This window comes from Heterodontus francisci, chromosome 9 (genome assembly GCF_036365525.1).
Source record: "Heterodontus francisci isolate sHetFra1 chromosome 9, sHetFra1.hap1, whole genome shotgun sequence".
NCBI lineage: Eukaryota > Metazoa > Chordata > Chondrichthyes > Heterodontiformes > Heterodontidae > Heterodontus > Heterodontus francisci.
The window spans coordinates 114,023,248-114,049,766 of record NC_090379.1 but is presented as its reverse complement, the minus strand read 5'-3'; the positions used below and the strand labels follow the sequence as shown (position 1 = coordinate 114,049,766).

At 43.9% G+C, this 26,519-nt stretch overlaps 1 protein-coding gene across 2 annotated transcripts; it reads left to right on the top strand.

The window, feature by feature from the left end:
* Positions 1 to 1,452: 1,452 nt before the first annotated feature.
* On the top strand, positions 1,453 to 26,295 carry oip5 (opa interacting protein 5). 2 transcript variants are annotated; one of them, XM_068038392.1, is made up of 6 exons: positions 1,453 to 1,519; positions 5,994 to 6,129; positions 8,990 to 9,056; positions 18,897 to 19,019; positions 23,042 to 23,123; positions 24,972 to 26,295. In XM_068038392.1, the coding sequence occupies exons 1-6, from the start codon at positions 1,457 to 1,459 to the stop codon at positions 25,125 to 25,127; spliced, it is 627 nt and encodes a 208-aa protein (XP_067894493.1). In that variant the 5' UTR covers positions 1,453 to 1,456; the 3' UTR covers positions 25,128 to 26,295. The 2 variants fall into 2 exon arrangements, with proteins under 2 accessions (XP_067894493.1, XP_067894494.1); XM_068038393.1 differs by lacking the exon at positions 1,453 to 1,519 and adding an exon at positions 1,528 to 1,604.
* Positions 26,296 to 26,519: the final 224 nt, after the last annotated feature.

The following is a 26,519-nucleotide window of genomic DNA, read 5'->3' as shown; positions in this document are numbered from 1 at the left end:
CCGACATGGCAGTTCAGGGAGAAGGGCTCACGATGAAGCCCGAGATCCTGATGCAACAAAGGGGGGGAGGGAGAAGAACACGGGGGGGGGGAGGGAGAAGAACACGGGGGGGGGGAGGGAGAAGAACACGGGGGGGGGGGAGGGAGAAGAACACGGGGGGGGGGGAGGGAGAAGAACACGGGGGGGGGAGGGAGAAGAACACGGGGGGGGGAGGGAGAAGAACACGGGGGGGGAGGGAGAAGAACACGGGGGGTGGGGGGAAGAGGACGGGGGTGGGGGGAAGAGGACGGGGGTGGGGGGAAGAGGACGGGGGTGGGGGGAAGAGGACGGGGGTGGGGGGAAGAGGGTGGGGGGGGGGAAGGAGGAAGACGGGGGGGGGGGAGAGAAGGACGGGGGGGGAGAGAAGGACGGGGGGGGGGAGAAGGACGGGGGGGGGGAGAAGGACGGGGGGGGGGGAAGAGAAGGACGGGGGGGGGAAGAGAAGGACGGGGGGGGGGAAGAGAAGGACGGGGGGGGGGAAGAGAAGGACGGGGGGGGGAAGAGAAGGACGGGGGGGGGAAGAGAAGGACGGGGGGGGGAAGAGAAGGACGGGGGGGGGGGGGAAGAGAAGGACGGGGGGGGGGAGAGAAGGACGGGGGGGGGGGGAGAGAAGGACGGGGGGGGGGGAGAGAAGGACGGGGGGGGGGGAGAGAAGGACGGGGGGGGGGGAGAGAAGGACGGGGGGGGGGGGAGAGAAGGACGGGGGGGGGGGGGAGAGAAGGACGGGGGGGGGGGGGAGAGAAGGACGGGGGGGGGGGAGAGAAGGACGGGGGGGGGGGAGAGAAGGACGGGGGGGGGGGAGAGAAGGACGGGGGGGGGGAGAGAAGGACGGGGGGGGGGGGGGGGAGAGAAGGACGGGGGGGGGGGGGGAGAGAAGGACGGGGGGGGGGGGGGAGAGAAGGACGGGGGGGGGGGGGGAGAGAAGGACGGGGGGGGGGGAGAGAAGGACGGGGGGGGGGGGAGAGAAGGACGGGGGGGGGGGGAGAGAAGGACGGGGGGGGGAAGAGAAGGACGGGGGGGGGGAGAGAAGGACGGGGGGGGGGGAGAGAAGGACGGGGGGGGGGGGAGAGAAGGACGGGGGGGGGGGAGAGAAGGACGGGGGGGGGAGAGAAGGACGGGGGGGGGGGAGAGAAGGACGGGGGGGGGGAGAGAGAAGGACGGGGGGGGGGGGAGAGAAGGACGGGGGGGGGAGAGAAGGACGGGGGGGGGAGAGAAGGACGGGGGGGGGAGAGAAGGACGGGGGGGGGAGAGAAGGACGGGGGGGGGAGAGAGAAGGACCGGGGGGGGGGGAGTGGGAAACCCAATGCCGTGTTTAAAGGGTGGGGAGGTAAAACCTGATGCAGTTTATAAAACAGAGAATAAAACTGACCGTCTTCCGGTCGGAGCCCCGCGTTGTGAGCGGTCCAAAGCAATGCGCATGCGCAGCTTTTTGAACGGGTTGGTGGCGCGCGCGCGAATGCTAACGGCCGTTTCTTGCAAGGTGAGAGACCCAGGACCGGAGCCGGGCAGCGGCAACACTAACACTCACCGAGAGACCTAGAGCGGGCAAGGGTTATTGCTCTAACGTCAGTGCGAAAAGTTTCTTGGTCTGGAGCGGGGGAAAATTGGAATTTGTTTTACCTATAGGGGAGAAACAGGCCGGAATTGGGGAGTGGCGACCTGATCCTGCAGGCGGTGGGACAGACTGCCTAAGACAAGTGTGTGATTTGGAGGGGAGATGCTGTCCTGAGTGGAGGAAAGTGCTGGGATAGAGTGTTAAAATAGGGGCAGGGTTGGGGTGTGAGTCACACGGCGGCCTCCAACACACTGTCCTTACAACTTTCTGCAAATTGTTGTGACGATACAAAGCATTTATATAGCACCTTTTAACGTAATAAACAGCCCAAGATGCTTCACAGGGAACGTTATTAAATATGGCACTGGGGCCATGGTGGTTTAGTGGTAATGTCACTGGATTAGTAATCCAGAGGCCCAGGCTAATGCCCTGGGACACTGGTTCAAATCCCACCGTGACAGTTGGTGAGATTTTGATTAATTAATAAAGTTTAGTCTCAGTAATGGTGCGATGAAACTATCATGGATTTGGTAAATGCTCATCTGGTTCTAATGTTTAGGGAAGGTAATGTGCCATCCTTACCTGGTCTAGCCTGCGTATGACTCCAGACCCACAGCAATATGGTTGACTCTTAAATAGCCTAGCAAGCCACTCGGTTCTGGAGGGCAATTAGAAATGGGCAACAAATGCTGGCTTTGCCAGTGATGCTCACATCCCATGAAAGAATTAAAAAAGTGAGTCAAATGAGATATTTGGGCAGCTGACCAAAAGCTTAGTCAAAGAGATAAGTTTTATTGAGTGTATTGAAGGAGGAAAGCAATCTTGGTCTGCTCCTTTAGGAATCACCTAATTGTTGCCATTCCAGCAGCTAACCCCATCAGCTGTTTTGACCCTAAGCTCTGTCTTTAAAACTCATTGCTGCTCCACCTCTGATTACTCCTTTTAGACTTAAACCTACCCCTTTAAACAAGCTTCTAGTCAAGTCCTGTCTCCTCCTTTAGTTCATTGTCAATTTTTGTCTTCTAAGAACAATGGTTTCCAATGCTATAAATGCAATTTGTTCTACTTGGCCAGTGCTGTACTGATTAGTCTTTATACCCCCTTCTCCTTCAGTCATAGAGTCATTTACGGCACAGAAGGAGGCCATTTGGCCCATCGAGTCTATGCCGACTCTCCATGGAGCTATCCAATCAGTCCCACTCCCCTGCTCAATCTCTGTAACCCTATAACATTCTTCCTTCAAGTGGTGTTTTGGAATTGAAATTTTCAAACTGTGACAATGGTATTGAACAATTGCAGTTATTTGGATGAACACAGAGAAATAGAGGAATATTTCTAACCTACTTTTACAGGCTAGTGAAAATCTGTTTAAGAAAATTACAATCACCAGGAAAGTGGTACTGAGCAAATTGTTGGAGCTGCGAGCTGACAAGTCGCCAGATCCTGATGGATTTCATCCTAGGGTCCGCAAAGAAGTGGCTAGTGAGATAGTTGATGCATTGGTTTTAATTTTCCAAAATTCCCTAGATTTGGGGAAGGTTCCATTAGATTGGAAAATAGCTATTGTGACTCCTTTATTCAAAAAGGGAGGGAGATAGAAAGCAGGAAACTACAGGCTGGTTAACTTAACATCTATCTTAGGGAAAATGTTAGAAGCTATTATTAAAGATGTTATAGCAGGACACTTAGAAAAAAATCAAGGTAATCGGGCGGAGTCAACATGGTTTTGTGAAAGGGAAATCATGTTTAACCAATTTATTGGAGTTCTTTGAAGAGGTAATGTGCTGTGGATACAGGGGAAGTGGTGGATGTACTGTACTTAAATTTCCAGAAGGCATTTGATAAAGTGCCACATCAAAGGTTATTGTGGAAAATAAAAGCTCATGGTATAGGGGGTAACATATTGGCATGGATAGAAGATTGGCTAGCCAGCAGCAAACGGAGAATAGGCATAAATGGGTCATTTTCTGGTTGGCAAGATGTAACGAGTAGTGTGCCGCAGGGATCAGTGCTGGGCCCTCAACTTTTTACAACTTATATAAATGCCTTGGATGAAGGGACCGAAGGTATGGTTGCTAAATTTGCTAATGACGCAAAGATAGGTAGGAAAGTAAGTTGTGAAGAGAACATCAGGAGGCTACAAAGGGATATACATGCTTAAGTGAATGGGCGAAGATCTAGCAAATGAAGTATAATGTGGAAAAATGTGAAATTGTCCATTTTGGCCGGAAGAATAAAAGGAGCACCTTATCTAAATGGTGAGAGATTGCAGAGCTGTGAGATGCAGAGGGATCTGGGTGTAGGTACAGCAAGTAGTTTGGAAAGCTAATAAACTGTTATCATTTATTGCGAGGGTTATTGAATATTATAGCCACTCCAGGCGCTGCTTCACAAACCACTGACCACCTCCAGGCGCGTAGCCATTGTCTCTCGAGATAAGGAGGCCCAAAAGAATTGAATACAAAAGTAGGGAAGTTATGCTTCAGTTATGCAGGGCATTGGTGAGACCACAACTGGAGTAGAGTGTACAGTATTGGTCTCCTTATTTAAGGAAGGATGTAAATCATTGAAAGCAGTTCAGAGAAGGTTTACTAGACTAATACCTGGAATGGGCAGGTTGTCTTATGAGGAAAGGTCAGATAGGCTAGGCTTGTATCCGCTGGAGTTTAGGAGAGTAAGAGGCGTCTTGATTGAAACATATAATATCCTGAGGGGTCTTGACAGGCTGAATGTGGAAAGGATGTTTCCCCTTGTGGGAGAATCTAGAACTAGGGGTCACTATTTTAAAAAAAAGAGGTCACCCATTTAAGACTGAGATGAGAAATTTTTTCTCTCTGGGGAACGTGAGTCTTTGGCACTCTGTTCCTCAAAAGGCAGTGGAAGCAGAGTCTTTAAATATTTTTAAGGCAGAGGTAGATAGATTATTAATAAGCAAGGGGGGGGGTGAAGGGTTTTCGGGGGGTTGGGGGGAATGTGGAGTTGAGGTTACAGTCGGATCAGCCATGATCTTATTGAATGGCGGAGCAGGCTCGAGGGGCCGAGTGGCCTACTCCTGCTCCTAATTCGTATGTTCGTGTGTGGCATTTGTAAGGCAAAAGACAACTAATCACATTCTCTGGCTCAATATTACAATGGCAGGTAAAACAGGGTACCCATATGCACAGGACCTGGACTCTAGGCATGTAGGTCACTGAACAGTCCAGTTGGATTAGTGAGAGGAAGTGCAGTTGCATTTCTGAATGTTCACTGGGGAATCTGTATACATATAGGTGAGCAATACCACAGTCATCTGCCTGCAAGCACTTCACACAGAGAATAGTGGAGATCTGGAACACTCTCCCAAAAAGCTGTTGAGGCTAGGTCAAATAAAACATTTTGTTTGGTGAGATTATTAATGGTTATAGAACCAAGGCAGTAAGGTGGAATTAAGATACCGTTCAGATATGATCTAGTTGAATGGCGGAACAGGCCTGAGGGGCTGAATGGCCTCCTTCTGTTCCTATATTCAGTAAATGAGGAGTGTCGATGACACTGCCACCAGAGTCACAATTAAAGCCTGGTGGCGAACAGTAAATCCAGTTTTTATGTTAATCCAACTGCCAACTCTGTCAAATCTGGGATATGGGAACTGCCAAAGACCAATTTAAAAGCAACTTTAGTATGTTTCTAATGTTACAAGGAACACTTAAGTTGAGACCGATGGATTACCTCCTGTCTTGGGTCATCTTCATTTTTATGAATATGTGTCCTCCACACATTACCCTTCAAGTCCTATAGTGGGCTCGTGAGCAAGTTTTAGTTTAGGTTCAAGCCAGAGTAACCTGGCACTATATGTGAGCAGGAGGCCACATGTGACTGCCAGATGACATGCTCGACAAGAAAAGGAACTTTGTTAAGCCTGCAGTAATATCTTGCCGCAGTAACATGGGAGTGGTTTTCTTTTTATTTGGATGATCTCACCCATAAAAAAGGATTTGCATTTATTTTGTGCTTTTCATGACCACCGGACGTCTCAAAGCGCTTTACAGCCAATGTAATACTTCTGAAATATAGCTACTGTTGTAATTTAGGAAATGCTGCAGCCAATTTGCTCACAGCAAAATCCCACAAACAGCAATGTGATAATGACCAGATAATCTGGTATTAGAATAGAAAGAAGTCTGTTGTAAACACTGATAAGTTTGTTGCAAATTGTCACCTCAGTTTGTTGGAAGCATTCCACATCCAGGGTATGCCTGAGGTTTTCTGCGTGTAGCCTCTATGTGTACATAGAAATATACTTGTCAATTTTATTAAATGTTAATAGTTTGCATATTTTAACAAAATTGTTCAATTTGCACATCCCTGTTAACAATGGTGTTCTGATCAGTAACACTCTCTTCCTGCATGTCCTGTCTAGATGGATAAAGTGGTGGTTGGGTCCTTGAAGGTGAAGGACTGTGTGATCTTCCAGTGCAAGATATGTCACACTGTGTTGGGAGATTCTCTGCAGTGCTGCGGCACCAGCTCAACACTCAATCTGCTGAAGTGTTTGAGTAAGTTTTGGATTAGCTATATAATAGATGGTGATTTCCAACATTATTGCAACTTTGCATGTGGATCTTAGACTTTCCTTGGTCTGGGGAAGCTGGGGGTGGATGTTGGGGAGACTGGGCTGGGCCCACAGGGTATGTTTTCAAATATTGGTTCTTCGTTCCAACGTCCACACATGACACGGGTGGGCACCAGACCCCACTTACCTGGGAAAGAAAACCTTCCATTTAGGGGATTTATGATTATTGATGTTTCCAACCGACACCACTTTTTTTTTCTTTTGTCCCCACCCACCCCGTTCCCAATCCAGGGCTCGTATGGAATGTGAAGGAATATAACTGGAGTATCATATTCTTTCCATATTGACATCTATTTATTGCTCCATGGTCATTCTATTGTCCTTTCTGTACAAATTAGCTCAGGTTAAGTTTATTTGAGTGATAACCCTGCTGTCCTTTAGATCTTCCCTCCAAAGGTGTCAGAGATGTTTGCATCCACTGATACTGGTGTTTGCCAGCCTGTTCGATCCCTGGACTCTAATCAACTGCAACTTCTCAATTCTGTAATGACATAGAAGGCTTAAATATTAGCATTCAGTCAGCTTTGAGTGTAACTGATGTCTGGGTCATTCACCTTTATATCCAGAGACTTGAGCAACAGTAAAATTAATAAATTAATATTTTGGGATACATTATGAATAATTTGAAGTGTGACATTAGCATAGCATGCTTTGAAGGAACAGGTGACTTTGGTCCTACAGTTCACAAAGTTTTCCACCACTGGGGGTCTCCTTGCCTCTTGTCTGCATCTGCTGTAGACTAATTGATAACGATTAATTGCCATGATTAGTTATCAAGTCCATTATTGTATCATGCAACTACCAGAATGGTCGCCAGAGCGTGGTTTTATTTTGTCTAGCAATTCCTGACCTGAAAGAGGGAGTTTGGTCTGTGTTTGGTTTTTGGGAAGCGTGAGAATTGGGCTGGTTCATCAGATTAAAATTAAGTAAGAAGTAGTTGCCCCCAGTGAGTCACGTAAAATGGCTAGACTGGATAATGATGTACTGTGTGGGACTAGTGTGAAGCTGGGTGTCCAGGACAATCTCAAACACAAGAAATATCTTCAGCTGTTCTTGCTTTAGGTGTTCAGTTTGTAAGCACACATGATGGGATTCTGGAATGTACATTACCCCTTTCCAGTTAGAGCAGAGGGGGAAGGTGGGCTAACCATCTATAAAAAGAAGCAGGAATAGGTATGGAGATCCTGAGTCCAAAATTTGTCTAGAGTGTTGGACGTCTGTAACGTGAACAAGAGTATTAATAGAGGGAATGTCACAAGTAGCACTAGGGCGGAAAAGATGAAGATGCCCCTAAAGATGTGAAGGTATTGGAGAAAGTGCAGAAAAGATTCATGAGAATGGTTCCAGGGTTGAGGAGCTTCAGTTATGAAGATAGATTGGAGAAGTTGGGACTGTTTTCCTTGGAAGAGAAGGCTGAGAGGAGATTTGATAGAGGTATTCAAGATCATGAGGAGTCTAGACAGAGTAGATAGAGAGAAACTGTTCCCTGTCACGAAAGGATCGAGAACAAGAGGGCGTAGATTTCAAGAAATTGGCAGGGAAGCAAGAGCAACATGAGAAACTTTCACACAGCAAGTGGTTGGGATCTGGAATGCACTGCCTGAGAGTGAGGTGGAGGCAGGCTCAATCGAGGCTTTCAAAAGGGAATTAGACTGTTATCTGAAAAGGAAAAATGTGCAGAGTTACGGGGAGAAGGTCGGGAAATGGCATTAGGTGAATCGCTCATTTGGAGCTGGTGTGGATACAATGGGCCAAATGGCCGCCTTCTGCACTGTAACAATTCTGTGATAACTATGGGCAAGTGGTCATGGGTGACAGTTGGGGGATAAATGACCTCTTGCAGCTTTGGGTTGGTCAGACTGTAGGAAGTGGTCAAAGGTGACACATAGTTGGGCTGCATGAGTGCTTTCAGGATGTTGGAAAGTAAGGGCAAGTCAGAAAGGGCTGGTATTGCTGGCTCTGGAAAGGATGTGGACAATGTCAGGATGAATCAGTAAGCGTGGAAAAAAGGAAATTGGTACTCAGAAGTATATGGTAAACTTCATGGAGGGCAGGGGTGAGGGAGGAGGCAAAAAATAACTGCAGTGGAGTGAGTGAGGGTTGAGTTTTATGGGGCTTACAGGTGGGGAAAGAGGGAGAGCAGTTTTCTGACCGTTTGTGAGTGAAAGACATTACAATTAGCCTGGGCCGTTAGTGAGATTTGGCCCAGGTGATGAATATTTCCTGGTTGGTTTGGAAATGAAGGATTGTATCCTGATGCTCGGGCTACATTAGGCACTATGAGACTGAAAAGACATGACGGCTTTTCTGCAAGATGTTGGAAAAGTAATGAAAACTTTCCTGCAATGTAGTGATCCATGTATCGCAGCAAGTTTAGGAAAAACTACTGCAGAGGATCAGGCTGTAGAAATGAGATAATGAGCTGACATTCTATGAAAAATGTCAAATTTGATGGGCCCTAAGTTTCAGGCCCCATTCCAGTGTCTTGGTCTCTATGGCTGTAAATATTGGCTAAACACTTGGTTTTTATGTAGCATAAGGTAATAAATAATTCCCAGCAAAGGAACAATTTTATTTCTGAACTAATGAGAATGTGGCAGAACCACACACACAGCCACTCATGAGCACACATGACTCCACAGTCCCAGCAGGCAATTGAGTCCTTCTCACCAGTAGCTATTGGTTTTCTGGATACTTCTAGAGGAAATATTCTTTCACTGAAAGTACTTCCAGTGTTTTTTCTCACTCATAGAAAACTCTCGTTTCTGCTCTCTTGGTTCCAGGGGTGACTGAGAATGTGGAAGTGAATCCCACCACCTTAATAGGGTGTGAAGGGCCATTGTCTGAATGGTGAGTACATAAAACTTCTCAGTACACTTAACGGCATTTAAGATTGACTACATTTAATCCAGGTGTTTCTCAAAACTCTGCCATCTCTCCAGTATAATGGTAGAGGCAGCCAGTTTGCTGAAATTTAAATTGTGATTTTGTTCCCACATCAGAATTTCAGTTGGGAATAACAGGATTCAAATTGTACATATTTGATAGGTGGAGTTAGATATTATATAATATATGTAGTTTCAGATTACGAGGGTGAATAGAATCAACACAAAAATGTACTATTTGAGAGAAGCAGAGGGTTCTCTTGCAAAGCTGATATTCCCTCAATCAATACTACCAAAAACTGAATTGTATTCAGCTCATGTCCTTTCTACCTATACCTTCGAGCCTGTCTTCACAAACCTTGGTTTCTCAGGGTTAATTTTCTGTGGTAATAAAATTAGAAAGTGCTGGAAATACTCAGCAGATCTGAGAGAGAAGCAGAGTTAACGTTTCAGGTCTGTGACCTTTTCCAGCACTGCTTTTATTTCAGATTTCCGGCATCTGCCGTATTTTGCTTTTAATTTTCTGTGGTGTTCCCAGAATCATTGAGCAGCCTTTATTAATTGCTTTTTGCTACTTCAGCACCGTACCAGATGTTGATAGAAGTACTGTGGAAGTTTCTGTGATTCTATATTGAAATAAAGAAGTGTCAGGTGGTGCCCTTTGGTAGGAATATGGACAGCAGCGGTCCAAGGCAGCTCAGCACCACCTTCTGTAAGGTTTTTGTGTATTTTGGTGAGATATTGACTAGCTTTTGACCCACAAGGTACAAATTCTGGTTTCTTAATCAAGATAGAGAGTTTATTAAGTATAGCAAGAATATACAAACAATACTTAACCAATGGCAGTAGTTATACAACAGAGTGTAGGTTATCCTCGATTGTTACGACCAGGTGAGAAAGAGGTCGATGGTTTCCTTTCAGCCTTCATCTGGTCTTACTGTAACAGGGTTTAATTTTAAACACACCGTGTTTTTAGCTCCCCCTTGGTGAATCCTTGTTCACTGCTTTCCAATTATAAGGCAAAGAAACCAGCACAAACAGGCTTTCTTAGGTTTAAAGAAGAAAAGTTGAAATTTATTAAACCTAAACTCTAATTCGGTTGACGCCTACGGATACACGACATGCCCACGCTAGCATGCATACGCGATACACACATGCAAATAGAGACAGAAAAGAGCAGAAGAAAAATAAAGTGGAAAGGTTTGAGGCAATATCTGATGAGTTTTTGTTACGGTTCTTCGAGCTCACTGTCGAGTCCTTGATTGTAGGTAGATCTTGCTTTTCGTTGGGGCCCAGTATTCTTCTTAAACCTTGTTCGCTGTAGGAGACTTTTCCCTTGATTGGGGTTCATGTGTCTTCATTGGATTCAGAGGCTTGTGAGAAAGTGATGGGAGCAAGCAGGAGAGATCTTCTCAGTTCAGGAGCAAACAGACTTTCTCTCAGTTCAAACTGTTTGTACAATTCAGAAAAACCCAGGTTGTCAAGCAGGTTAGTCATGTGACTAACTGGTTTGACCACGTCTTGGATTGTATCACCTTAGCCGTCTCTGGGATACTCCTCTTACACACAATACCTGGTGATCCAGGTCCATTGTGGGTTGAATGTGTCAGGGAATGGTTCTTTGTCCTTCCAATCACGGTCTCTTAATATACAAATGTCTTTTCCAGCCATGGCTAATCTGTTTAACAAGTCCTTTCTTCACTCCAGTGCCAGTTTAAAATCAATGTTCATGACAAAACTAATGTGCCTCATTCTTGGCAGATGGGGGTCTAGCATGACGTCAATCCTTGCTTTCCGAGCTGCTGTGGCGCAGTCTTCATGAGGTGTTCTGTTGGCTGTAAGGTGTTCTGTTCACTGTAGGTTGGTCTCTTCTTGAATGGATGCACCCGAGTTGTCCCAGCACCTGCCATTTATGGTCCCCTCTGAGGGTTCCTTCTTACCATATTAGGTTACAGTCCACCTTAACCCTTTGATTGGTTAGGTATGACGTCACCTTCTGTACATTGTCTCTTCTTGATTGGTTTATAATGGTCAGATTACAGCAGATATGACCCTACCCTCTGTACATTGTCTCTGCAGACAGCTTGATGACCCAAGTCATTGTCACACATTGGGGAATGTTTGCTGTCCCCATCAACATTCCAGTCTTGAATGGTCTCTGAATAACTTTATTTGCATTGCCATCGTCCGTGGGGTCTACAAGTCTTTCCCTTATTGTGATTGAGTCTGTCTTACGGGATGGTTTTCTGGACCAATAAGTTGAGGAGCCAACTAGAGAACAGGCCAGGCTAGACTGGGTATTGTGTAACGAGAGAGGAGTAATTGACAATCTAGTGGTGCGAGACCCCTGAGGGATGAGCGACCATAATATGATATAATTCTTCATCAGAATGGAGAGTGACGTAATCCTGAATCTTAGTAAAGGAAACTACGAAGGTATGAGGCGCGAGTTGGCTATGACGGATTGGGAAACGTTACTTAAAGGGATGACGGTGGATAGGCAATGGCAAACATTTAAAGAGCGCATGGATGAACTGCAACAATTGTTTATCCCTGTCTGGCACAAAAATAAAACGGGAAAGGTAGACAAACCATGGCTTACAAGGGAAATTAGAGATAGCATTAGATCCAAGGAAGAGGCCTATAAATTTGCCAGAACTATGGCAGACCTGAGGATTGGGAGCAGTTTAGAATTCAGCAAAGGAGGATCAAGGGATTGATTAAGAAGGGGAAAATAGAGTATGAGAGCAAGCTTGCGTGGAATATAAAAACTGACTGTAAAAGTTTCTATAGGTATGTGAAGAGAAAAAGATTGGTGAAGACAAATGTAGGTTCCTACAGTCAGAAACAGGGGACTTTATAATGGGGAACAAAGAAATGGCTGACCAACTAAATGCATACCTTGGTTCTGTCTTCACAAAGGAGGACACAAATATCATACCAGAAATGTTGGGGAACACATGGCTTAGTGAGAGAGAGGAACTGAAGGAAATCAGTATTAGTAGAGAAATGGTGTTGGGGAAATTGATGGGATTGAAGGCTGATAAATCCCCAGGGCCTGATGGTATGCATCCCAGAGTACTTAAAGAAGTGGCCCTAGAAATAGTGGATGCATTGGTGGTCATCTTCCAAGATTCTATAGACTCTGGAACAGTTCCTACAGATTGGAGGGTAGCTAATGTAACCCCACTATTTAAAAAGGGAGGTAGAGAGAAAGCAGGGAATTATAGACCAGTCAGCCTGACATCGGTAGTGGGAAAATTCTAGAGTCCATTATCAAAGATTTTATAGCAGAGCACTTAGAGAACAGTGGTAGAATTGGGCAGAGTCAGCATGGATTTACGAAAGGGAAATCATTCTTGACAAATCTACTAGAATTCTTCGAGGATGTAACTAGTAGAGTTGATGAGGGGGAGCCAGTGGATGTGGTTTATTTGGACTTTCAGAAGGCTTTCGACAAAGTCCCACATAAGAGATTAGCGTGTAAAATTAAAGCGCATGGGATTGGGGGTAGTGTGTTGCGATGGATAGAAAATTGGTTGGCAGACAGGAAACAGAGAGTAGGGATAAATGGGTCTTTTTCCGAATGGCAGGTAGTGACTAGTGGGGTACCGCAGGGATCGGTGCTAGGACCCCAGCTAGTCACAATATATATTAATGATTTAGATGAGGGAACTAGACGTAATATTTCCGAATTTGCAGATGACACAAAATTGGGTGGGAGGGTGGGTTGTGAGGAGGATGCAGAGAGGCTTCAAGGTGATTTGGACAAGTTGAGTGAGTGAGCTAATGAATGGCAGATGCAGTATAATGTGGATAAATGTGAGGTTATCCACTTTGGTAGCAAAAACAGGAAGGCAGATTATTATCTGAATGGCTATAAACTGAGAGAGGGGAATATGCAGCGAGACCTAGGTGTTCTCATACACCAGTCGGTGAAGGTAAGCATGCAGGTGCAACAGGTGGTAAAAAAGGCAAATGGTATGTTGGCCTTCATAGCGAGAGGATTCAAGTACAGGAGCAGGGATGTCTTGCTGCAATTATACAGGGCCTTGGTGAGGCCACACCTGGAATATTGTGTGCAGTTTTGGTCTCCTTATCTGAGGAAGGATGTTCTTGCTATGGAGGGACTGCAAAGAAGGTTTACCAGACTGATTCCTGGGATGGTGGGACTGACGTATGAGGAGAGATTGAGTCGGTTAGGATTATAATCGCTGGAGTTCAGAAGAGTGAGGGGTGATCTCGTAGAATCCTATAAAATTCTAACAGGACTTGACAGGGTAGATGCAGGAAGGATGTTCCCGATGGTGGGGGACTCCAGAACCTGGGGTCATAGTCTAAGGATACGGGGTAAACCTTTCAGGACTGAGATGAGGAGAAATTTCTTCACCCAGAGAGTGGTGAGCCTGCGGAATTCGCTGCCACAGAAAGCAGTTGAGGCCAAAACATTGTATGTTTTCAAGAAGGATTTAGATATAGCTCTTGGGTCTAAAGATATCAAAGGGTATGGGGCGAAAGCAGGAACAGGTTACTGAGTTGGGTGATCAGCCATGATCATAATGAATTGCGGAGCAGGCTCGAAGGGCTGAATGACCTACTGCTGCTCTATTTTCTATGTTTCTATGTCTTAATTGAAATGCAGAATGGGCAGTAATCAAGGCATCCAGTCTCATAGCAAAGCTATGTTTGCTATTGTCATGACAGTAAACACTGTCTCCCAACATCTCCCCACTACAGTATACATTTCACATTTAACAAAATGATTCTAAACACAAAGTCCATAACTTAGTTCTAATCAAATACATTGATACATATACAAACTATAACTATTCACAAGCATAACCACAACATCACTTAAAATCATTTTACTTTAAAACATGGCATCTCATGTGAGTTTGTATCAGGTCATAACTTACGCAGCATTTCTTGTTTTTATTATAACTTGCATAGATTCATTCAGCAGATAAAAAAATGGCAGAGGTTAACCTCTTAGTTCCTACACTTCTCAAGGGCAATTAGGGATTGGCAAAAATGCTGGCCTTGGCAAAGATGCCCACATCCCATGAAAGAAATAAAATAGAGGTCACATACTTCTTTGATAATGGACTAGGAGCAAAGGGATCTAAGGGTACGGATATGCAAATCACAAAGTAGTGACAAGGATTAATAAGGCCATAGAAAAGAACATAAGAACATACGAAATAGGAGCAGGAGTAGGCCATCCAGCCCTTGGAGCCTGCTCCATCATTCAATGCGATTATGGCTGATCCACTTCAACACCATTTTCCTGCACAATCCAGGTATCCCTTGATGTTTTTAACATGTAGAAATCAATTGATCTCGGTCCTGAACATACTCAATGATAGCCTCCACAGCCCTCTGGGGCAGAGAGTTCTAAAGATTCACCACCCTCTGAGTGAAGAAATTCCTCCTCATGTCAGTCCTAAATGGCCTGCCCCTTATTCTGAGACTGTGTCCCCTGGTTCTGCACTACCCAGAGAGAGGAAACATCCTGCATCAGCCCTGTCGAGCCCTGTAAGAATTTTGTATGTTTGAATGCGATCACCTGTCATTCTTCTAAACGCCAGAGAATACAGGCCCAGTCTATTTAATCTTTCCTCATAGGACACCCTTTCATCCCAGGAATTAGTTTGGTGAGCCTTCATTGCACTCCCTCTATGGCAAGTATATCTTTCCTTAGGCAAGGAGACCAAAACGGCACACAATACTCCAGGTGTGGTCTCATCAAGGCTCTATATAATTGCAGTGGGACATCTTTACTCTTGTACTCAAATCCTCATGTAATGAAGGCCAACATACCATTTGCTACCTTAATTGCTTGCTGTACATGCATGTTAGCTTTCAGTGACTCATGAACAAGGACACCCAAGTCCCTTTGAAATGCCTCACACCATTTAAGAAATTTTCTGTTTTTCCTACCAAAGTGGATAACCAAACATTTCTCCACATTGCATTCCAGCTGCCAAGTTTTTGCCCACTCACTCAGCATCTCCAAATCCCCTTGAAGCATCTTTGCATCCTCCTCACAACTCACACTTCCACTTAGTTTTTTAGTCATCTGCAAACTTTGAAACATTACATTTAATCCCCACGTCCAAATCATTGATCTAGATTGTGAATAGCTGGGGCCCAAGCACTGATCCTTGTGCTACCCCACTAGTCACAGCCTGCCAATCTGAAAATGACCCATTTATTCCTACTCTCTGTTTTCTGTCTGTTAACCAGTTCTCAATCCACGCCAGAATATCCCCCCCCTGCCCCCCAATCACATATGCTCTAATTTTATTGACTAACCTCTTGTTTGGGACCTTATCAAAATCTTTCTGAAAATCTAAATATACCACATCCACCCGTTCCCCCTTATCTATTCTGCTAGTTACATCCTCAACAAACTCCAACACACAAACATACGAATTAGGAGCAGGAGTAGACCACTTGGCCCCTCAAGCTTGCTCCGCCATTCAATAAGATCATGGCTGATCTGATTGTAACCTCGACTCCACATTCCCGCATACCTCCAATAACCCTTCACCCCCCTTGCTTATCAAGAATCTATCTACCTCTGCCTTAAAAAATATTTAAAGACTCTGCTTCCACTGCATTTTGAGGAAGAGAGTGCCAAAGACTCACGACCCTCAGAGAAAATATTTCTCTTCATCTCTGTCTTAAATGGGCGACCCCTTATTTTATATAGTGACCCCTAGCTCTAGATTCTTCCACATGGGGAAACATCCTTTCCACATCCACCCTGTCAAGACCTTATAAGTCTCCTCTTACTCTCCTAAACTTCAGCGGATACGAGCCTAGCCTGTCCAACCTTCCAGGTTTTAGTCTAGAAAACCTCCTTTGAACTGCTTCCAACGCATTTACATCCTTCCTTAAATAAGGAGACCAATACTGTACACAGTACTCCAGATGTGGTCTCACCAATGCTCTGTAAAACTGAAGCAAAACCTCCCTACTTTTATATTCAATTCCCTTCGCAATAAACAATAATATTCTATTAGCTTTCTTAATCACTTGCTGATTGTTAAACATGATTTCCCTTTCATAAATCCATGTTGACTCTGCCCAATTCTACCATTATTTTCTAAGTCTCCTGTTACCACATCCTTTATTATAGATTCTAGCATTTTCCCCACAACTGATATTATGTTAACAGATCTGTAGTTCCCTGTTTTGAGGAATACTTTCCTCACTGGGTTTTTGTGCACGAAAGGAATGTATTTTTGTTGTAAACTATGCATTCTTTAAATGTTAGCCATTGCCTGTCTACCATCATACCTGTTAGTGTAGTTTCCCAATCCACCATAACAAATTTGCCCCTCATACCTTCATAGTTTCTTTTGCTTAGATTTAAGACCCTAGTTTCTGATTGAACTACATCACTTTCAAACTTAATGTAAAATTCTATCATATTATTGTCACAAAATGCAAAGCAAACCAGCACTAGGATTAATTTCTAGAGGGATAGAACTGAAAATAGGAGAAGTTATGTTAAGCTTGTATTGAACCTTGGTTATACCACACTTGGATTACTGTGCACAGTTCTGTTCTCCATATTATAAGAAGGATTTAGAGGCATTGGAGAAAGTGCAAAAATGATTCACAAGGATGATACCAGAACTGAGAGGATATACTTATCAGTAAAGGCTGGGATTCTTTCCTGGAGAATAGAGAAGGCTGAGGGGATGACCCGATGGAGGTCGTCAAGATAATGGGGTTTGATGGGGTAGATATGGACAAAATCTTTCCACTTGTGGGAGAGTCCAAAACTAGAGGACATAAATATAAGATAGTCACTAATAAATCCAATAAGGAAATCAGGAGAAACTTCATTTCCCAGAGAGTAGTTAGAATGTGGAACTTGCTACCATAAGGAGTAGTTGAGATGAATAGCATCAATGTATTCGTGGAGAAGCGAGATATGTACATGAAGGAGAAAGGAATAAAAGGATATGTTGATAGGAAGTGGAGTGGAAGGAGGCTCATGTGGAGCACAAATACTGGTGTAGTCCAGTTGGATTGAATGACCTGTTTCTGCACTGTACATGCAATGTAACTTGATGTAAGCTGGGATTCAACTAAGAGAGCGACCTGAAATATAGAAGTTGAAAAACCTAGAGTAAGGAAAGAAAAGAACTAAACATGTGACAATGCTGGACATCTGCTTGGCCAGAAAAAGCAATAACTCACAAGGAATGGGTGGATGCTTTAGACCTGAGGGTACTCAATGAGTTTAGGGACACAATCTATCACATGCTGACCCATATCAGAATTAATGAATGTAGGAGCATGCCCACTGGATTAGAAACAAGCCAAAGTGGTTTTTATTTTCCAAAGGCACCAAAACAAAACTTGGTAACTATAGACTCATCAACCCTTCACTAACTGGCAGAATTATGGAACTGATCAGTAGGAATGAATCTGAAGATCCCTTCTATGCAAATAACCTGAACATAGAATCATAGAATGGTTACAGCGCAGAAGGAGACCATTTAGCCTGCTGTGTCTGTGCCAGCTCTCTGCAAGGACAACTCAGCTAGTCCCACTCCTTGCCCTTTCCCTCTAGCCCTGAATTTTTTTTCTGTCCAGGTGCTTATCCAATTCCTTTTAAATGCCACAATTGAATCTGCCTCCACCACACTCTCAGCAGTGCATTCCAGATCCTAACCACTCGCTACCTAAAAAAAGTTTTCCTCATGGCTTCAGAAGGGGAAATTCTGCCTGAGCAAATTCCTTTTTGGAGCGTGCGACATCCCAAATAGGCATCAGAAAGCTCTAGAACTAATGTGCCTTGGCTTCCAGAAATTTTTTAATGCACAAAAGACTGCTACACAAACTCAATGCTGTGGGAATTCTGGATCAAACTTGCAAGTAGATAATGAATTTTCTCAAAGAAAGCAACCGGAACTAGGTAGGAGAGTATTGGGAAGTGAAAATGTACTGTAGACCTCAGGGGTCAGTGCTTGGTCTTTTAGTGCTTCTAATCTTTATTTTAAAAACTGGATACAATAGCAATGAAAATTGGTTAAATTCAGATACCAAGTGGAGAGGAGGGAGCAGTTTGTGATGCAGCAGTCAAGGAAACTGGTTCATACTTGTTGTTTTGGTAACTTCAGTACAGATAACTGCATTGGATGATGGAGGATGTACTTAACTACTATCAAGTTCTTTAAAGGAGAAGCTGAAAGGTCTGAGACCTAACAATGCTGTGCTATGTTATTTTTGATAGAGTCTTAAGTCTGAGGTCATGATGCTGAAGTTGTATGTCCTTTGAGGGGAAGGGAAGTCTCTATAAAGCTGGAATTGAGATGATATGTGAGATACTGGAGGGCTGCTGATACAGATTTGGAGGTGGTGTTCCAAGGAAACTGGGCTGTGGGAACTGCTGATGAGTATTGAAGGGGTGAGAGTGACAGCATTTGGTTGCTAAGAGTCTTATTTTAATCATTACTGTAGTAATTTAGATAAGCATCAATATCCTGAACTATCAAGGAGGATGTGCAGTGGTGCACAGGACTTGTGGAGAAAATGGATTGGGGGAGGAATAGAAATTCCAAGAGTATATTACTGAAAATCGCTATTACAGTTCTTGCTGTCTTTATATTTGCACAACTTTATAATGTTCAACATTCTTTGAAATAAAAGTATAGAAGACTTTTATGGCTTGAGGTTGCTATAGACTAGAATGAGACCTTACAACTGGGACAGCAACTTGTTAGTAACGTGAAGTTATTTGAAGGGTGCTTTTCCGCTCCTATATCATGTTCTTTCTTTGCAGCCTTTACAAGTCCCTCTACTGCAGCTTCTGCAAAGCCAATGTGGGTGTTGTTCCTTTCTCTACAACTGAGTTGTTGTCTCATCTACGTGGACTGTACTGCTTGGACAAGGGAGCCTTGCATTGGTGAGTAGAGACAGCAGTTCTGGTGCCTGAGGCCTATGTGCAGTGTAGAGCAATATGCATACAATAATGCTCCTATTCATTATTACTGTTACGAACAGGTGAGAAAGGGGTCTCGGGTTCCCTCTCAGCATTCATAGCCTTTTTACCGTACCAGGGTTTAATTTTAAATACACCGTTTCTTTAGCTCTCCCTTAGTGAATCCTTGTTCACTAACTTCCAATTATAAGGCAAAGAAGCTAGCCAAACAGGTTTTCTTAGGTTTAAGGAAAAAGGTTGAACTTTATTAAATTAAACTCTAATTTGGTTGATGCCTACGGATACCCGATAAGCCCACGCTAGCATGCATATGCGATACACACATGCAGATAGAGACCAAAAAGATCAGCAGAAATAAAGTGGAAAAGTTTGAGGCAATATCTGAAGATGGTTTTGGTTACTGTTCTTTGAGCTCGCTGTAAAATCCTTGATTATAGGTAGGTCTTGCTTTTCATTGGGGCCCAGTATTCTTCTTAAACCTTGCTCGATGTAGGAGACTTTTCTCTCTTGAAGTTCATGAGTCCTAGTGGGTCCAGAGGCTTGTGAGAAAGAGATGGGAGCAGACAGGAGAAATCGTCTCACTCCAGGAGCAAACAGTCTTTCTGTGTCCAACTGTTTGTACCATTCAGAAAAACCAGGTTGCCAAGCAGGCTAATCATGTGACCGGCTGGTCTGACCATGTCTGTTTGTGGATTCGGCCATCCCAACAGTCATCCTGAAATTTGAGCTCTCTCACCTTCAATGTCTGGTGCTCAAAGTCCATTGTGGGTTAAATTGGATAAGGGAAGTAACCCCTTTGCCTCCACAAGCACTGTCTGTTAATATGCAAATGTCTTTCCCGCCAAGGTCCTGGTGATTTTTTTTTTTAAACAAGTCCTTTCTTCACTTCAGCAACAATTTTCAAATCAATATTCATATGGCAAAATTAATATGCCTCATTTTTGGCAGGGGGTGGGGGGGGGTGTCTACATGACAATTACCTAAGTCAGACCCAGCCCTTAGATGCTCTAAAATTCCTATGTCACTTTCTTACAGAGCAGGAACAAACTTGCTTTCTTATAGCACTCATGGACACAGATATCTCAAAGCACTTGATAAAGTGGAGGAAAATGTGAATAGAAAGAAAAACTGGGAAGGACATGGGGTGGAGCCAAAAGAGGTTTCGGAATGTGTTTCATAGTGAGATGAAGGTGCCGTGGCAGAAGGATTTAGGCAGTTCCAGAGCTTGGTATAATGAATCAACCTGGTTTGGTTTGGGTACCCAACAGGAACTGCTCCATTATAAATGATATTTAAATTTATATAACACAAGCCACATCTTTTCTGACAACCTTTTAGCTCCTTCAACCTCCATTGAACACTTGGGTAGGGATGAAGAGGCTGTCTGCCTCACAGTTCCCCCTTGCATCCACTTGAACCTATTTATCCATAACTTCAGAGTCGAGTCTTGGGAGCTTACAGTTATCTCAAAGGTCAAAACCTTTTGCTCTTCTTGGACCAATGCTCATTGACCTAATGAGTGACCTTTCTCTTCTGGGGCTGTGTCCTGTTTGACCTGAGTTGACCACTGCCAAAACCCTTAACCACGCATTTGTCACCTCTCGTCTTCAGTCTCCCAAGCTCCACCTTGCATAAATTTAAACCTGTGCAAAACTGTATTGCATACCCACCCCTGCCCTTGCTAGCTTCTACTGGCTCCCCATGTCCCAAACTGAAGTTGAAATGAAGGGACTAGTGAAGGACACTTTGTGAATTGGAGCAAGGGGTGATGTTGGCCATTCTATCACAGAGCTGATGAAACATCAAATACCATAGGGGTGCTTCTCGCAATGCTTGCCTTCCCTAACAACAGTAAAACCAGTTCTTATAATTCTGATCTGAAATTCATGGTTTAGTCCTGTATAGCACGGTCCTGCTTTTGTACTAGAGATTGCATTTATACCTGCATTGCTAAGTAGTTAGATTGACATGGTGAAATTGGGTTTAACAGATTTGCTGCTTTAAGTGGAATCCAACCAGAAAAGGTTGAAAACAGATTATTCTTACCAAAGTGACAGTAAAACGTTACCCTGAGAATTTTTGACCTGAGTTAAAAACTATGTTCTAGTGATTTAATGCAAACATGCAGTTGTGCAACAGGCCACCTCTGTCTTGACAATTCCAGAGTTAGGTAGGAACCCTACTCTGTGGGACAAGCCAGCTCTGTCAATGTTGGTGCTTCATTCTCTGAAGAGTTTAAAAACCCACTGCTCAAGTGGGGGTGCCGTATCTTGTAATCCTTGGAATTGGAAGGTTAAGGGGTGATCTGATTGAGGATTTTAGGGTTTTGAAAGGAATTAAGGGGTAGATAGAGAGAAGCTTTTCCTGCTGATGGGAAGGCTAGGACAAGAGAATGTAACCTTAAAATCAGAGCCAGGCCATTCAGGAGAGAACACTTCTTCATACAAAGGGTTCAAGTCAGACATTAATTGATTTTTGGATACTAAATGAATCAAGGAATATAGGGATAGTGAAGGAAGTGTAGCTGACGTAGAAGATTTTACTTAATGGCAGAGCAGGCTCATAGGGCTGGATGGCCTACTCCTGCTCCAATTTGTTATGCTCTTGTATTCTTATATAGAAATGTGGAACTCTCTCCCACAAAAAGCAGCAGATGCTAGTTCAATTAATTTTAAATCTGAGATCGATAGGTATTTGCTAGCCAGGATTATTAAGGGATATGGGACCAAGGTGGGAAATGGAGTTGGGATACAGAGCAGCAATGGTCTCATTGAATGGTGGGACAGGCTCCGGGCGCTGAATAGCCTACGTTCCTATGTTCCTAATAATGGACAGATTGGGCTGAATGACCTGTTTCTGTGCTGTATGTTCTGTGTAACTGAGGGTTTGTCTCTCATACATCTAACTTCTTTAAGCCTATCGTGATGCATATCAAAAACAGGAATTTAATGTGCTTCAGTCCTGGTCCTTCTAATTCTGGTACAGCTTAGGTGGCTCCCCCTTAACTTCAATAATTGCAGGGTTCTCCTTTCATTTTTGATTGCCTCCACTCTTTCCCTAGATTTTGTTTGTGTTTTGCATTTACTTCTGCCTGTGCTGCTCTTTTTACACCTCTTTAGGATAGTTTTCTTTGTATTTCCTCCACACTTTAAATTTACCTTGTCAATGTTTCCAAGAGGTGGGAGAATGGAGTTATTCCAGCTGCCAAGCATTGGCCCTTTTTATAAAGTTATAAGTTTATAAAGCTTCCTATAAAGTCTAGTACTTTTTTGCTGCAGATCAGTCAATCTTTCAGGAGTTCTGATGAAAGGTCACAGACTTGAAATGTTAATTCTTCTCTCTTCACAGATGCTGCCTGACCTGCTGAGTATTTCCAGCACTTTCTGTTTTTATTTCAGATTTCCAGCATCTGCAGTACATTGCTTTTATTTTAAGTGTCATTTTGACTGCTTTAGATTGGGCTTGTGCTTTAAAAAGTTGTGATGTGTGCTGGCCATATAATGAAGGGTTCGGAATGAGTAACAACTTGGCCCAAATAGTAGCATTCATGTTTGAATCAAAGTTTGTGGATTCAAGCCCCATTTGAATCTTGAGCACATAATCTAGGCTGACACTTCAGTGCAGTACTGAGGGAATGCTGCACTATCTGAGGTGCTGTCCTTCAAGTTAGATGTTAAATTCTATGTAAAAATGAGGCCTTGTCTGCTCGTTCAAGTGGGTGTAATAGATTCCATAGTATTTAAAGAGAAGGGAAGTTCTGGTGTGCCTTCCTTAAACATCATGACAAAACACCCTAGCTGATCTTTGCTTTTTGTGCGGCTTTACTGTGCATTTATTGATTGCCTATGTAACAGTGACTACATTTCAAAAGGAACTTGCTGTTTCACGTGATTTGGGATGCTCCAAGGGTATATTGAAGTGCTTTGTTTTTAGAAACAAGGCTGCAAATTTCAATGATCCTCGTGTGTAACTATTTCATCTTTCAGCTACATGTTGCAGAGCAATTCTGTGGTGGAAGCTGCAGCCCTGAACCTTGAACTGCAAAGCTTAACTCAGCACTTAGGCGAGGTAATGTTTTATTCAATGTTTCCATGTCCTAAATCTTTAGAAAATAAGACTACAGATGTACAAGATTGCACTGCTACATTTGTACGAAATGAAGAGCTTCAAAATGGTTGAAACTATGGTTGAAAATAATTCAAACTTAATCACTGGAAACTTCAGTGATCTCAGTAAAAGTACCAGATGCTAGGGAGACCATAAAGCTGCAGTCCTTCATTCCACAATGGGGTTATGGTGGTGTAGTGGTAGTGTCACTTGGACAAGTAATTCAGAGTCCCAGGCTAATGCCCTGGGGACATGGGTTCAAATCTCACCATGGCAGCTGGTAGAGCTTAAAATTCAATTAATTAGTTTAAAAAAATTAATTAAAAAATCTAGAATTGAAAGCTAGTAATGGTGCCATGAAACTGTCGTCGATTGTCGTAAAAACCCATCTGTTTCACTAATGCCCTTTAGGGAAGAAAATCTGCATCCTTATCTGGTCTGGCCTACATGTGGCTCCAGACCCACAGCAATGTGGTTGACTTTTAACTGCCCTCTGAAATGGCCTAGCCACTCAGTTGTCAAGAGCAATTAAGGATGGGCAACAAATGCTGGAAAAATAATTTTAAAAATGAACCATTCAATGCAGCACTGGACTGCAGATATGGGTGGGAAGGAGCTAAGCTGAACAGGCCATGTCACAGGATGTCCTGGTGTTGTCTGATATATGTGTGGGCACAACTCAAATGTGCCTCACATTTTTGGATCCTGATCTTGTGTCTCCTCTGTAAGTGATAAAATGTACAGTTAGGCCTGTGTGGTCATAATACAGTGTGGGGAGAGTGAAGAGAGAAGAGCAAGAGGGCAAACTGGTAAAGTTGATGGACAATGAAATAAGTTAATTGCACCAACATTCAGTTAACTAACCATTGAAGCAGTGTTCTTGGATTAATATTTCCAGTGTGACTAATTTTGGTAGAATGTTAATGTTTTCTCATTTTCTCCCCCCACTGTGTGACCATCAGTATTATGCAATGTACTGCTGTGTGCAGCGAAGGCCTCCTGTGAATGTAACGTATGTTTTTTAAAAATTCATTCATGGGATGTGGGCATCACTGGCTATGCCAGCATTTATTTCCCAACCCTAATTGCCCTTGAGAAGGTGGTGGTGAGCTGCCTTCTTGAACCTCTGCTGTCCATGTGAGGTAGGTGCACCCACAGTGCTGTTAGGAAGGGAGTTAAAGGATTTTGATCCAGTGACAGTGAAGGAACGGCGATATAGTTCCAAGACAGGATGGTGTGTGACTTGGAGGGGAACTTGCAGGTGGTGATGTTCCCATGCATCTGCTGCTCTTGTCCTTCGAGGTGGTAGAGGTCGCGGGTTTGGAAGATGCTGTCTAAGGAGCCTTGATGCGTTGCTGCAGTGCATCTTGTAGATGGTACACACTGCTGCCACTGTGCGTCGGTGGTGGAGGGAGTGAATGTTTGTGGATGGTGTGCCAGTCAAGCGGGCTGCTTTGTCCTGGATGGTGTCTAGCTTCTTGAGTGTTGTTGGAGCTGCACCCATCCAGGCAAGTGGAGAGTATTCCATCACACTCCTGACTTGTGCCTTGTAGATGGTGGACAGGCTTTGGGGAGTCAGGAGGTGAGTTACTCGCCGCAGGAATCCTAGCCTCTGACCTGCTGTTGTAGCCACGGTATTTATATGACTACTCCAGTTCAGTATGGTGTAGTCTTGTGTTGCTTTTCAGATATCTGATCAGTTGTGTGTCTTTCATGCCTTGTCTGGCACTAGCCAGTGTCTGGGAATGTGCTTATTTCTATCTGTTGTGCATTGCACTTCCCTCTGACTGTTTCTCTTCTAACTTCCAGTTGAAAAGGCAGATTGTGGTGGCCCACTGTCGACTGATGGCAGCAGTGACGAAGCTGGATGAATTAGTTGGAGAGGAGAGTGGGTTAGGTACCAGCATCCTTGACTTGGAACACGGACGTAAACCGGAGAAGTACTATCCTGACTGCAAGGTTTAGGGTTTTGTTTCACTTTGGACTATTGGAGGTACGGCCAGAATTAACCACACTCTCGACAGACACACTTGAATGCCTTGAAAAAGAGTCTTCACTTTCCTCAAAGGAATTCTGAAATTAAGTCCGAAGGTTGAGTGGTGGGGGAAGTGTCACTGTCTTGGAATTGTTCACGAGCACCTTCAGTCATGCTCATGTGGTGAGATTTGGTTTGTGTAGCCTGCTATCTGATATTCAGAACCATAATACACCTGCACAGTCTAACACCTGACCAGATTGCATCCAGTCTGTGTAACCTGCTATCTGATACGCAGAATTGCACTACACTTGGACAATATAACACCTAGTTAAATCAAGTCCATATCAGCCAGTAACCTGCTATCTCAGACTGCAGTACACCTTTATAGTACAACCCATGCCTGATAGAGCCCACATAGGTCAGTGTAATGTGCTGTCTGGTATTCAGAACTGTCATATACTTGCACAGTTCCTGGTCAGCTTCAGTGTCCACATCATGTTCATCACACATCTAAAATGTTAAGTTGGCCAGCTGTTTCACTGCTACATTACCAATTTACAGTGGAATCCCACTATATGAATTGCTGGTTGTAATGATCAGTCACTTCCAATGTCACAACATACTGTCCAAACTCTCAACCCATCTGGTAGAATTACAATAATTCATAAGATGCCAGAAGTTTGACTGATTAAAGACAGTTGTCTGAGTTGCTTACCTGCACAGGCTCTATTGGGCTGTTAAATACCCTTAAGTTGGTTAGCATCTGGAGGAGGGCTCAGTGCCAACACAGCTGAACCGTACTTCTTGCTCCTCGCCACACTTCAAACAACTGGGCAGTGTCCCCACTCTGAGCAATGACACTCATTCTACAGCATTAATCTTCCGTGCCACTATTTGACGATTGGTGAATGTTGCACTGTGCTGTACACAACACTCTTTGCTACTATCTGATAAAATCATTCATTACTTGGGCTGGACTGCTGTCTGAATCAATCCCTAATGGGATTCCATTGTACCTCTTTACTGTGGAACTGTGGTCTTGAACTCTGTTTAACTTTGTCCAAATTAATGAACTAACTGTTTTAAGGATCCCTTTCTGGTTGGAATTACAGTATGTTATAATAAACAAGCCTTGCAATAAATGGGATGGAACAGGTTCAGTGTTTTTGCGTATTTTGTTCCTCTTGCAGTCGATACTTTTGACATCTATTTTTACATTACTCATGTTATGTCCCTCAACAGGTTTGGATTTGTGATATAGGACTGACCGTCTGTCGTCTTACCATCCCACTGCTTCAGGCTGTGTCCTTGACACCCCAAGTGATGAGCACTCACTCTCTAATGTGGCGTTAATTTGTCGAGGTTCAGTGATCGACCTA